General features: G+C 37.6%; 2 protein-coding genes across 2 annotated transcripts in view; one reads left to right on the plus strand and one right to left on the minus strand.

Annotated features, from left to right (window-relative positions):
• Dbp21E2 (putative ATP-dependent RNA helicase Dbp21E2) overlaps nt 1-523 on the plus strand; it is an 87,537-nt gene extending 87,014 nt beyond the window's left edge. The window contains exon 13 of the mRNA XM_083122722.1: nt 376-523. Coding sequence (XP_082978848.1) covers nt 376-483 — 108 coding nt within the window. The 3' untranslated portion in view covers nt 484-523. The remainder of the gene's footprint in view (nt 1-375) is intronic.
• Nucleotides 1-13,205, minus strand: part of LOC145987919 (uncharacterized) — a 341,487-nt gene that overhangs the window by 190,247 nt on the left and 138,035 nt on the right. The gene's annotated exons all lie outside the window — the stretch shown is intronic.

The following is a 13,205-nucleotide window of genomic DNA, read 5'->3' on the forward strand; positions in this document are numbered from 1 at the left end:
CTTACCTTTTTTAATGTTGCGTTTGTCCTATGCAGGTACATTTACCACCTGCATTTGTAACCTTTTTCAAGGGGCTTTTTGCACCCTTTTTTGAATTTTGAGGTTAGTGTTTTTTAGATAAGGGAATCTTCCCCACATACACTGAAGGATGCAAATTAGACTAAAATGCCGATGCACTCAAAAAATTTTAATCAATCAATCAATTTTATATCAATGATCTTACTTCTCTGCACTGTCCATAAGTATATATCAATATAAATGTTCTGTGAACTAAGTTTGTTCATTTGCATCTCAAAAACCGTGTTCTGTTTTCCTCTCATGACTTGTAAACGTGGTTCTGCGAGGGTTCTGAAAGCTAAATTCTCTTATTTGCAGATGGCAGCAAGGAAAATGGATTCACTACCAAATGTCAATGCAAACATAACAAGAATCATTGACTCCAGAATTGAGAGAGCACTTTTTGGATCCCTTCCTGGGTTTTGAGGGAATTACGCAGCAATTTCTTGTACAGTATTTTCTCATGCTGAGGAATAAAGTAGTATTTTGTACATGTGTAGTGTGTTAATTGTAATCACATAGACTCATTTCCCTGCTTCCCATTAGTAATTACTAGGGGCCTTGATTTTTTTGCAAACAAGGCACCAAAAAATGTTGTTGAATAAAGAAGTGTTTATATACAGCATGTCCAAAAAATATTGTACCCTTTTCTTTCTTTTCTATCCAGGTGCCCAGTGTGTGGAGAGAGGTGTAAGTTACACTGATTGCTATTAGATACTCCAAGTTTTGATTGAAATACCCGCCTTTCCCATGAGCACAAAAATTTTCAAGATGGCGCCCACCAAACAACAGAAGGCATTTTGTGCTGTGGAATACGCAAAGACAACATCTATTATGACAGTTCAACGCAACTTTCGGCGACAGTTTGGGGTCGATCCACCTGACAAGAATGCCATAAAGCGTTGGCATACACAACTCATGGAGACAGGTTGCCTATGCAAAGGCAAAAGCACCGGCCGTCCTTCGCATTCAGAGGAGACAGTGGATAGAGTTCGGCAATCCTTCCAACGCAGCCCCATAAAGTCAGTTCGGAAAGCGAGCCATGAGTTAGCATTGCCACGCCCAACAGTCTGGGATGTTCTTCGTAAGCATTTGAAATTCAAGGCTTACAAACTGCAACTTGTGCAGGCACTCACTGAAGATGACAAACAACTTCGCACTGCCTTCAGTGTAGACATGTTGGGATTCCTGGAAAATGATGATTTTGGGGATAGGATAGTCTTCAGTGATGAGGCACCTTCCATATCTATGGCAAAGTCAACAGGCATAATGTTCGAATATGGGATTCAAAACATCCTGAGCATGTTAGGAATTCTCCAAATTTGAACGTCTTTGCTGCCAAATGCAGAAGGAAGCTTTATGGGCCATTTTTCTTTGCAGAAAGGACTGTAAGTGGACACTCGTATCTTGACATGCTCCAGATATTGTTGATACCACAACTTGAAGAAGACTCTCGAGATTTCATTTTCCAACAGGATGGATCTCCACCCCACTTCCATAATGACGTGAGAGGGTATCTGAATGAACATCTCCCACAGCATTGGATAGGTTGCACTGGTCCTGATGATGAAGCGTTGTTGAGCTGGCCCCCGAGGACTCCAGACATGACACCATGCGACTTCTTTTTATGGGGCTTTGTCAAAGACAGACTTTGTCCCGCCATTGGTAATTGCTCCTGGGTGGAGGACCAAGAGAAACAGGAATTCTGCAATAAGTTAGAGGAAACACTAGAAGAATCGCTGAAGCATGGTATTGTTATGGGAGATTTTAATGCCTAAATTGGTAAAGAGGACAACAGAAAAGGAATAAGTGGATCTCACTCTATAGAGAAAGCAATAACAATGGTAATCTACTCTATCAGTTTGCAATTAGGAGAAAATTGATGATAAAAAGTACTTGCTTCCCACATAAAGATATACACCTGGGGAGATGGAGATCTCCAAATGGAACAACAATAAACCAAATTGACCATCAGAAATACTCTTCTTCAGTCATAGATGTGACTCGGACCATTTACTTCTGAAAGTAAAAGTTCAAGTAATAATAAAACAAACACAATAAGGAGAAAAATTAATAAAAAGGAATGTGAAACAATGGAAGAAAGAAGAAACTAGACAAAGATACCAAGAAGACAGCACAAAAAAACAAAACAAAGATGGACAGAAGACGGAGAGAGGTTCAATCAAAAGATATTGGGACAAAATACAGGGAACTTTTTTTTAAAGAAGTAGCAAAAGATGTAATCAGAGAAGATAAACAAACAACAGCCCCAAAACCATGGGTTGATGATAATTGTGAGAAAGCAATAAGGAAAAAGAAACGAAGCAAGACAAAAGATGATTCAAAAAGAAACTAAAGGAAATTTTCAGAAGTACAGGGAAGAAAGGAATGTAGCTAATAGTGTATGCAAACAGAAAAAGAAAAGAGATAATGTACACACACACACAGCTGACAGAGATAAACGACCTGAGTAGACAAAGTGAAACAAGAAAAGTATATGCTGCAATCAAATAAGTAAACAAAGGCTATTAACGAAAGGAAATTGGTTACATGGATAAAAATGGAACAATGATAGGAAATTAGAAAGGTTGGCCGGCCCCCGTGACTGAGTGCTTAGCACATCATACTACGACGCCAGGGGTCCCAGGTTCGAATCCTGGCCTGGGCATGGAAGTTTGTGAGTATCCATTCATCATATCATCACTCATCCCCATTTTCACAAATTAGCCAAAAGTGGCACAAGAAGCGAAGTAATCAATCAATCCATAATTAGAAAGATGGGCGGAATATTACCAAGAACAACTCCGACATGTGGTGAAGTCAAACCTCTAGACTTCATTGGACACTGTGTCCACAGAATTTTGAGTGACTCATACTCGTACCATCTGGCAAGAGGTGGTGGCACTGTGATTCCATGGGAGAGCTGCAGCACAAGTCAGTGACTACTACTCAGAATGTGTCACGTTGATTACAGTGGTGCGAAGAATGTTGCCAGTGGTCCCTTTAGAGTGACAAATCATGGTATATGTTGTGGCAATCTGATGTAGGTGAGGTGTGTGGACGTGGCAAATGCCTGGGGAGCCATTGTTACAAGGGTGTATTGTCCCCACCATGAAATTCGGTGGAGGTGGAATCATCGTATGGGGCTGTTTTTCACGGCATGGCGTTGGTCCCATGGTTTTGGTGCCTGGAACTCTGAATTCCAATGCCTATTGTGCAATATTAGAAACTCTGTGCTCCACACCTTGTGGCAACAGTTCGGATGTGGCCATTTTCATTACCAGCATGACAACATGCCCGTCCATAAAGCAAGGGCCATAACCAAGTGATTTGATGACATGGAAGTGAATGCACTCGATTGACCACCTCAGAGTCCTGATCTCAACCCCATTGAACATCTGTGGGGTGAGTTAGAGTTCTGCTTACAATCCAGGCCCAAACACCATGACCGAGCTGTTCACCATTTTGCAGGAGGAATGGCAACGACTACCGGCAGACATTTACCGCAACCTTGTGGAAAGTCTTCCTCGAGGGCTGCGATAACAGCAGATGGCGGACCTACTTCATACTGACACGAGACCATCTCCAGATAAGCACATTTTACTGGTGTCCAGTCATTATTGGCATTATTGCGCATAATAAAAGTGGAACACCAATGCAGGCATGCAAGGAAAACAAGAACACAAGTCTGACAACAGCAAATTTTCCAGGAATTTTGATATATTTGTTCTCCATCACACCCTTCCATCACAAAAGGGTACAGTGGAGAATGATCGGTCGTGCACATAAACCAGTCTTTAACCTTTTAAGTCCTGATTGGTCATGTGCTGACTGATGGCATTTTTGGCCACAGTCCCGGTCTGTCGTACCTTGACCAATGGAACAGAACCTTTTTTCGTCGCCTTACAACTCTGTTCATTTTCTATGCTCATGACTCGAAGTGCATGGAACTTGAAACCAAGAGTCGATATGCATCGACAGTGACTCTGGTGCTCTTGAACTCCCTAATAACAGCAGCAGCTGCTAAATTTACATCTCCTCTTTGTCGACGCACTAAAACAGACATCGAATGACAAAGCTCACAGAAGTGAGTTGGCACCGTTGTAAATGCTTGTTTACAATGGTTGTCAAGGCCGCCGACTTGTGAAAATTATTGGAGGGGGGGGGGCCTCCGATCACTGAAATAAATGAATGAATGACTCACTCCCTCCCTTTTTTAAAAATAAAAATTACGTCTTCGTATAGGAGTTTTTAAGCAGCTATTATATTCCTCATGCAAATGAAATGTAACATGAAAAACGTTTAGAAAATGTTTCAAAGTCTCTTTATGTCTTTTGTGTCTGCTCATTTGTTTTTTAGATAATTAACATTTTTATTGAAAAGTATATATTTGCATTACAAGGCCAACCTAACAGTTTTATGCCGGCCTCGGTAGCCGAGCATGTTGGGTGGTCGACTCAAGTCGCTTTGATCCAGAGGTATCGGGTTCGAGTCCCGGCAAGGGCATGGGTGTGTTTTAATGTCCGCAACAGACATGTGACGGGTTAAAAATAACCTTAGTGTTGATATACCCATAAAATAATGAATATTTACAATATTTAACAGTTTTATTTAATTATTTACATAAATACTAACACAAATCGCAGGAAAATAGTTTTACTTTTTTGTTCTTGCTACAATATTTTACTTTTTAAATTTAATTTTGTAATAATAAAAAAAAGCACATAGCATGTACACTAAGATATAAAGTGACATACACAACAAAAACATATGAACATGATTTAAAAATAAAGCAAGAGTTGCTCTACGCACTGAGATATTTTTTATGAACTCATTAATGAGCGGTCTCGGGTCCAAATTATCAAGCACAGTTTGATGTATGTGGACTACCGCTAAGGTGCTTAGTCTCTTCTGCCCTATTGTAGATCTCAAATGTGTCTTTAGTTGGTGAATAGCACTGAATGACCTTTCGGCAGTGGCTGTCGTTACTGGCACAGCGCGGAGGACCATCATGAATCTGGCAACTTCAGGCAGAAGCTCCTGGCAGGTGCTGTCTTCCAAAAGAAACTTCCTTATGTCACGCGTGGTAGTTAGAACCACTTTCTTCTGTTTGGCGATATCACCAAACATGGACATGTGTAAGGAGAGCCTATCAGCATCCAAATCTTGGCGAAAAAATTCTCGTGTTTTCTGAAAGTTTGTTGTGCAACTGTTCACAGCTGAGATGCATTATTTCTCTACGGCTGTTACTTTTTGTAGTCCTGTAGATTCATGTCCTTGTTTAACACATGATTTTGCTGTGTCACAGACGTCATTGTATATTGATTTATAATGCTATTTTGGAGTGTAGAACTTGTGAGTTTTAGCAGCATCAGGATTTTCAACTCTCTTAGGGATGTGACGTTGCCGGGGCAATTTTGGCTCATCAACGAGGCTGGGTTTGCCCTCTGTGCATTTCTGCTTTCTTGAAAAATGTCAGACAAGTATTTTAGTTTTGATTCCACTTCTGTAGCACCAATGCATGGAAACTGAATCTTACAGTTTACCTCTTCTATTGGACCTATCACATGGCAGTAGAGGGAGAGAAAGAAAAATGTCTTGAAGTGAAGCATTGTCTCCAGGTATCCAGCACATTTTGATGCTGTGTCAGTAGAATCTTCTTCAGAAAATTTCTCCAAAAAATTGAGAAGGTTTTCATGTTTGCGGCGATAACTTTTCAGTGGGTGAAATGGACTTTGCACAATGCTTGCTTCAGAAGACAACCACTCCTTCAGAAGGAAAATGAAGGGGGGGGGGGGGGTAAGAGGTAGGATCGGGGCTAAAAATAACTCTTGTAATTTTTCCAGGCGTTGCAGTAATGTCGTGCGCATAGTTTTCGCTTGTTTGCGAGTGGAGTGAGATATTTTTTCGTGTTTTGATTGTCATGGGAGTGTAGTGAGAGGTATTTCTTACTTTTTTTTTGTGTACGTGTGTGTGTGTTGTGCGAACATGAGTTCGGCTATATGGCTAGAGGATTTGGAGCAGGAGGTAAACAAATGGAAAGCGATGAGGAGTTACGGGAAATTGTACATTATCGGAGTGAACATGTTAGTGACTCGAGTGAAAGTGAATCAAGTAATTCAGAGGATGAAGAACTTCTTCCAGAGACATGGCAGCGGCCAGGGGCGGGCAGTGTGGAGCCTACAGTCTCACCGTTTTGTGTGTGTTGCCAACCCTTGTTGAAAATTACTCGTGCACTTCATTGTGCATGTTGCGAACCCTTATCGAAAATAACTTTTGCATTTAGTTTATTTTTCATTTTTTCCTTCGGATGGCAAAAGGCATTAGGAACAAAATAAATATTGAATTATAATGTAGACATGTTGTTGCAAATAGGACATAGAATTTGTTCCTGTCCCATGTCTCAACAGGGAGGGGGAGTGGCAAAATTTTGTCTTTTCTGTTTTTCAATTTTCACATTTGAAGCCACAAATAATAACAAATACTTACAGATAACAACACTTCGTCTTCTCTGTCAAAGTTCATTTTATTCTTAGTAAAATGTTTCTTGTTTCACTAAATTATCTGCCACAGGAAGGAAGCTATAAGGATTTTTGCTAAACCTTACAAAACTCGTTTAAATGGCCTGGGACAGAGGTAAAAACTGCATAAGCACCATGGGACTTTAAAGGTAAAGTTACTTAAATAATTGACTTAAATTGTGGTTTAGAAGCTTGCTTTAATAATCTGCATAATATACAGGGTTGTCCAAAAAACTTTACAACTTTGTAAGTATATATGAATGTTTTCAGAAATGTTACAGAACTGGTTGTGGTGTCATTTTGTAAGGAAATACATTTAGTTTGACTAGTGTTGTGGAATAGTACTGAATTCCGCCACTACAAGCACCAGTGGCAGTTCCATAATAATGGGTGCTTTCACAGGTGAAAAGTGAGTTTGCTGTGTGTTGTGGTTTGAAGAAACGAATTTTGTGACCATTGTGCAACAGAATTTCCGTACCCACTTTGAGAAAGATTCTCCCAGTAGACCCACCATTTACTCTTTGGCATCAGTGTTTTGTTGAAACTGGTTGATCTGTTTGACATACCAAATCCTCAGGACATCTGCGTGTTTCCGATTTTCGATGTTATTGTTGAGTAAGTGAGGGAAAGCTTTGTTGGTAGTCCTACAAAGTCAACCTGATGATATTTTATTCCCAAAACTTTAATTTTGGTAAATATTAACACAATTGCCAACATTGATGAATCCCTGTTACTCATCATACTCTTCTACAGAAACTAGCCAGGTAAGTGGGAAATTAGTACAACAATGATTTTGATACTTAGCTAACAAGCATTAATACTACAAACTCGGTAATTACCAAGAGCCTTATAGATTTGTTCTTTTCCAAAAATCAGTGTGAGACCAGGATTCCACATACAACCTTTTGACATGTGTTGAAAAAACACTTGCATCTGAAACTACAGATTTACAATGGTACACAAACTTAAAGACCAGGACAGTGTCTCTCATCAGGAGTTCTGTTCACATGTTAAAGAAGATTGAGAAAGACGACGATTTCTTGGATAACATAACGTTCAATGGCAAGTCGACACTTCAATGCATGGTCACCTCAATCACCTAATCTTTCACCTTTCAATTTTTACTTTTGGCGTTTTGTTAAAGATCCAGCTAATCTAGCTGAGCTCAGAGCACAAATCTACACCACAGTCAAAGAAGTGATGTGTGATATGCTGCTGCGGGTTGGGCAAGATATTTACTTAAGATGGAATGTCTGTCGTATTACCAATGGGAGCCACATTGAACCAAAATAGCTATTTTAGCTAAAACTTGCTGAATTTCCTTACAAAATGACACCACAACCAGTTCTGTAAGTTTTCCGGATAAATTTTTATGTACTTACAAAGTTGTAAAGTCCTTTTTGGACCACCCTGTATAATGAGCAATTACCCATATATTTATGCTAAATGTACAAAAATATATGAAGAAAGTTGGTGTACTGGCGGTCAACATGGAGAGTGCACCACTGTTTGGCTTTGTTAACAAGGTTTTCATATCATCAAAGAAGATATAAAAGTTGGAACTAAAATTATGCACCCAGTAGTATAATTTTAAAACATACATAAAATGTACAATTTTTGCACACTCAGTACAAAATGTGCTACGCATAAACTAAATGTTTACGTAACACTGATTTTGCGAAAAGAACAAAACTATAAGGCTCCTGGTAATTACCGAGATTGTAGTACTAACACTTGTTGGCTAAGTATCAAAATCATTGTTGGGGTGTAAGGGGTACCTTCCACGTAGGCGCTCAAAAGTCAACCTCACTTCCACATAGTACACCCTGGACTAAAGAGTAACGAGGCTCTGGCGACTGGCACTATGGCCAGTATAATTTTGTGTGTGTTGTCCTGTTTTTTGTCCATGTGTGTGCTGAGTGCCCGTTTACAGCCTCAGCTTTTAACAGAAGTCAGAACATTTTAAGATTTTTAATTATGCAACGTTAGAGTTGTTATTTGTAGTGATAAGGGGCTGGCCCCCGTATAATGTGACGGAAGCAAAATAGCCTAAGTGCTGACGCTCTCAAAATTTTAAATTCAAATTCAAAATCATTGTTGTACTAATTTCCCACTTACCTGGCTAGTTTTTGTAGAAGAGTATAATGAGTAACAGGGATCCATCAATGTTGACAATTGCATTAATACCAAAATTAAAGTTTTGGGAATAAAATATCATTTTAGGAGATTACGTTGGAACTTGGTTAATTTTCATGATGAATGCAGTAAACACAGTTTAAGTATTACCTATGTGAAATTGCGAGTTTCCACGTTGCACAATTATATAGTTATTTCCGATTAATTTTGAAGGCTCACTACCTTCATTCACTAAGGGTACAGCATGTGGAGTGGAGATGGTACTGCATCCTGCAACTAACAAAGAAGTGACATGCTACCATCTCTACTCCAGATGCCGCACCCTTAATGAGTGAAGATAGTGAGCCTTCAAAATTAATCGGAAAGGTAAAAAAGGTGAGGTGCTCCCCTGTGCATAGCACCACGCCATGAAGGCGTATAGGGGGTGTGGGGGTAACGCCCTACACTTTCTTGATCCGGTCATGAGTGGGGATGATGTGATCATCACACCCCTGACCACCTTTACCCCCCAGGGTTTCCCCCAGGTACCCATGTTATTCGATGCTGGGTGGGTGCCGGGGCCGCTTCCAACGTTAGAAAAGTTCCCAGATTTGAACCGGCCGGGGATCGAACCCAGTACCTTTAGCATGGTAGTCAGATGCGTTACCGACTGAGCCACCACGGTTATTAATCGGAAATAACTATCCAATTGTGCAACATGGAAACTCTAAATTTCACGTAGGTAATACCGTTAATTATATTCTCTTTAATTCAATCGGACAATGTTTCACTAGCATGCAACAAGTACATTCAGAAAATTCTTAATTGACCATCTTGAATAATTTATAGGATTCTTGTTGGGAAACCTGATGGTAAGAGACCTGTAGGAAGGCCAAGATGAAGATAGAGAGATAACGTTGAGAAGGGACCTAAAAGAAATCGGTATTAGAGATGGAAAAGAGTATACAGATCTTGCTCAGGATAGGGACAGATGTAAGGCCTGTGTTGCTGCAGCCATGAACCTTTGGGTTTAAGAAGGCTAGAGTGTTAGTTAGTTGGTTAGAATAATTTCAAAGTCAGGGTTGAGCAATGTAGCAGCAAAGAATTTGTGCCTCAACTATGAGTAGATAACTTGTATACAGAATACTTTACCAAGGGTAAAACACTGTGGTGACAATTACACAAACTTTTAAGTTATTTAATAAAACATAAATTCTATGAATAAGGTGATACACAAATTATTTTTTTATGAGGTTTGAAACTTGGGAACTAGTATTATTTCACCTGGAAGAAATCACCATCCAGTTGGAACACAAAGAAACAAATTTCACAAAAGTTTTGGGGAAATTGATATCACAATACTGTACAGTTCTCAAAACTTCAATTTTTTTATGATCTGTGTCAAAAAATGTGTTAATACAGACAGATCATTGCTTTCACAATCATATTGTGTATGTCTTTGGAAATATTAGTATTCAGTAACAATATAGAACATTTAGCAAAATAGTGGCACATTTACTTTTACTCAAGATTGAAAGAATGCAGATTCAGATCCCATCATTTCAGTTGTTTTCCTTCTCTGCATCCTCTAAGCGTATTAATCACATAATATAAATTATTTTCAAGACACCATCATAATTAACATGATGCAGGTTTTAAGGCTGCATAATATTTAGTTTAATTTGCTTATATAACTCCTGTGTAGGTGGATTTACAGCACAAACTTTTCAGCTATGGTAAATATGAAATTTCTGTACTACCACAGATTTATGCATAAATAGTGTTTCTTCTGTGATTGCCAGGAAAACGTTGATGTGGTAAGGGACTTATTGAATAACATGTTGAAAATCCTATAATTTATATTCCTGGCCCCCAAACCAGATCATGGTAAATATCAAGATGCAATACAAGTTTCTTTTTAGAATGGGATATGAGCTGTTCAGCAAGGTTCAGCATGTTTTTCAGTAAGTCCCAAATAACTGCAATGTTCTTGTAACTACACAACATTTATATTTTCTTGGCTTTCTGATGCTACAAATGAACATCTTTTCAAGAAATGCATCAGTAATATAGTGTGATCAAAAAGTTTCCCAATCCAACATGCAGTCAACAGCAAAGATAATTTCCATCATTTTATATTCTGTGTTGCTTTAAGGAATACAGTTCTGTTGATGCAAAGCAAATATTGTCCTCTGGTTATTGATGTTTTTATTTAACCCATTTTTCGACACAAATTTTTCACTTGCTAAATTTACATCAGCTTTACATTAAATAACTTTTAGAGACACTAACAATCGAAAACTAATGGTTTTTTTGCTTCCATGTACAGGGTGACTACAAACATTTTGGTGTTGCATATCTGCAATGTTAGCGTAAAGAGGTATAAAAATTATAAAATTTGAGAAAATTTGTTTGACTGCTACTAGAATAATTTTATTCCTCTATAACATACAACCATTGTGTTTGAGAAGTTTTTATCAACATAAAGTATTACTTTATGTTGTTTTACAGGGTAGGTGGTGTAAAATTATTTTAATAAACATACATGCACCAACGGAAGATAAAGATGATAATACTAAAGATGATTTTTATACAGAGTTAGAACAGGTCTTTGATAAATTTTCTCAGTATAATATGAAAATTCTGTTAGGTGACTGTAATGCACAGATTGGCAAAGAAGAGACATTTAAACCCATGATTGGTAAAGAAAGTCTTCATGAATTAAGTAATGATAATGGTATAAGATTGATTACTTTTGCAACCTCAAAGAATTTAATTGAAAAGTACCACTTTTAAACATAAAGATATCCATAAATATACCTGGTCTTCTCCAGATGGTAAAACTCATAATCAGATAGATCATATTCTCATTGATAAGAGAAGGCATACTAGTATAATTGACGTTCGTACACATAGAGGTGCTGACTGTGCCAGTGACCATTATTTAGTAATTGCTAAATTAAGAGAAAGACTCTCAGTGATAAATCATAAGCAACAAAATCTAAAAGTTCTAAAATTTGATACAAGTTTACTGATGAAAGAATTAAGAAAGATTACCAAATTAAACTGTCAAATAGATTTGATGTTTTGCAGGATTTAAATGATGATGAAAATATAAATGAAACAGACGTAAATAAGAATTGGGAGCACATACGTAATGCAATAGAATCAGCAGCTAAAGAAAGTATAGGATACCATAAACCAAGGAAAAGTAAGCCATGGTTTGATAATGAATGTCATAATCTAATAGAAATAAGAAATCAGGCTAGACTTAGGTGGTTAAATAACTCTGATGATACAAATCTAAACAATTATAATAGAATAAAGCGAGAATTTGACTGCACGTTTAGAAGTAAAAAAAGAGATTACTTGAAAAGCAAAATTAACGAAATTGAAACAAACAGCAAAAATAAAAATATCAGAGATTTATATAAAGGTGTAAATGAGTTTAGAAAGGGGTGGCAACCTAAAGTAAACTTGATAAAAGATAAAGACAGTGATTTTCTAGCTGACCCAAGCGATATTCTAAATAGATGGAAGAACTATTTTAATGACCTTTTAAATGTCCATGTAGGAGATAAATCAGAAGTGAATGAAGTCCACACAGCAGAACCTTTAGTTCCAGAACCTAACTTGACTGAAGTTAAAGATGCTATTAAAAGGCTAAAGAATAACAAAGCACCTGGCATTGATTTAATACCAGCTGAGTTAATTAAATATGGTGGAAATTCATTAATATGTCAAATTCATAAATTAATTTGTTTAATATGGAATAAAGAAGAAACAGTGGAAAGAATCCATAATTGTTCCTGTGTTTAAAAAAGGTGATAAAATTAACTGCAATAATTACCGTGGAATTTCTCTACTCTCAACAACATACAAAATATTGTCTAACATTCTTTTAACAAGTCTAACACCATATGCTAATGAAATTATAGGTGATTATCAATGTGGATTTAAACGTAACAGATCAACTACAGATCAAATTTTTCACATCAGACAGACACTTGAAAAAAAGTGGGAATAATCAAAATGTCCATCAACTATTCATTGATTTCAAAAAAGCATATGATTCGGTCAAAAGAGATAAATTATATAATATATTAGTAGAGTTTGGAATACCTAAGAAGCTTGTTAGTATGATAAAAATATGCACCAGTGAAACAGAAAGTAAAATTCGTGTGGGTATTAATATGTCTGACAAATTTACAATTCATGATGGGTTAAAACAAGCAGATGCATCATCTCCATTGCTCTTTACTTTTGCCTTAGAATATGCTGTTAGGAACTAACTAACTAACTCTATAGCCTTCTTAAACCCGAAGGTTCATGGCTGCAGCAACACAGGCCTTCCATCTTTCCCTATCTTGAGCAAGATCTATATACTATTTTCCATCCCTACCGATTTCCCTTAGGTCCATCTTCATCTTGTCCCTCCATATTCGTCTTGGCCTTCCTACAGGTCTCTTACCATCTGGTTTCCCAACAAGAATCCTGTAAACTCCTCTTTCC

This window comes from Lepisma saccharinum, chromosome 5 (assembly GCF_977018435.1).
Source record: "Lepisma saccharinum chromosome 5, izLepSacc3.1, whole genome shotgun sequence".
Classification (NCBI taxonomy): domain Eukaryota; kingdom Metazoa; phylum Arthropoda; class Insecta; order Zygentoma; family Lepismatidae; genus Lepisma; species Lepisma saccharinum.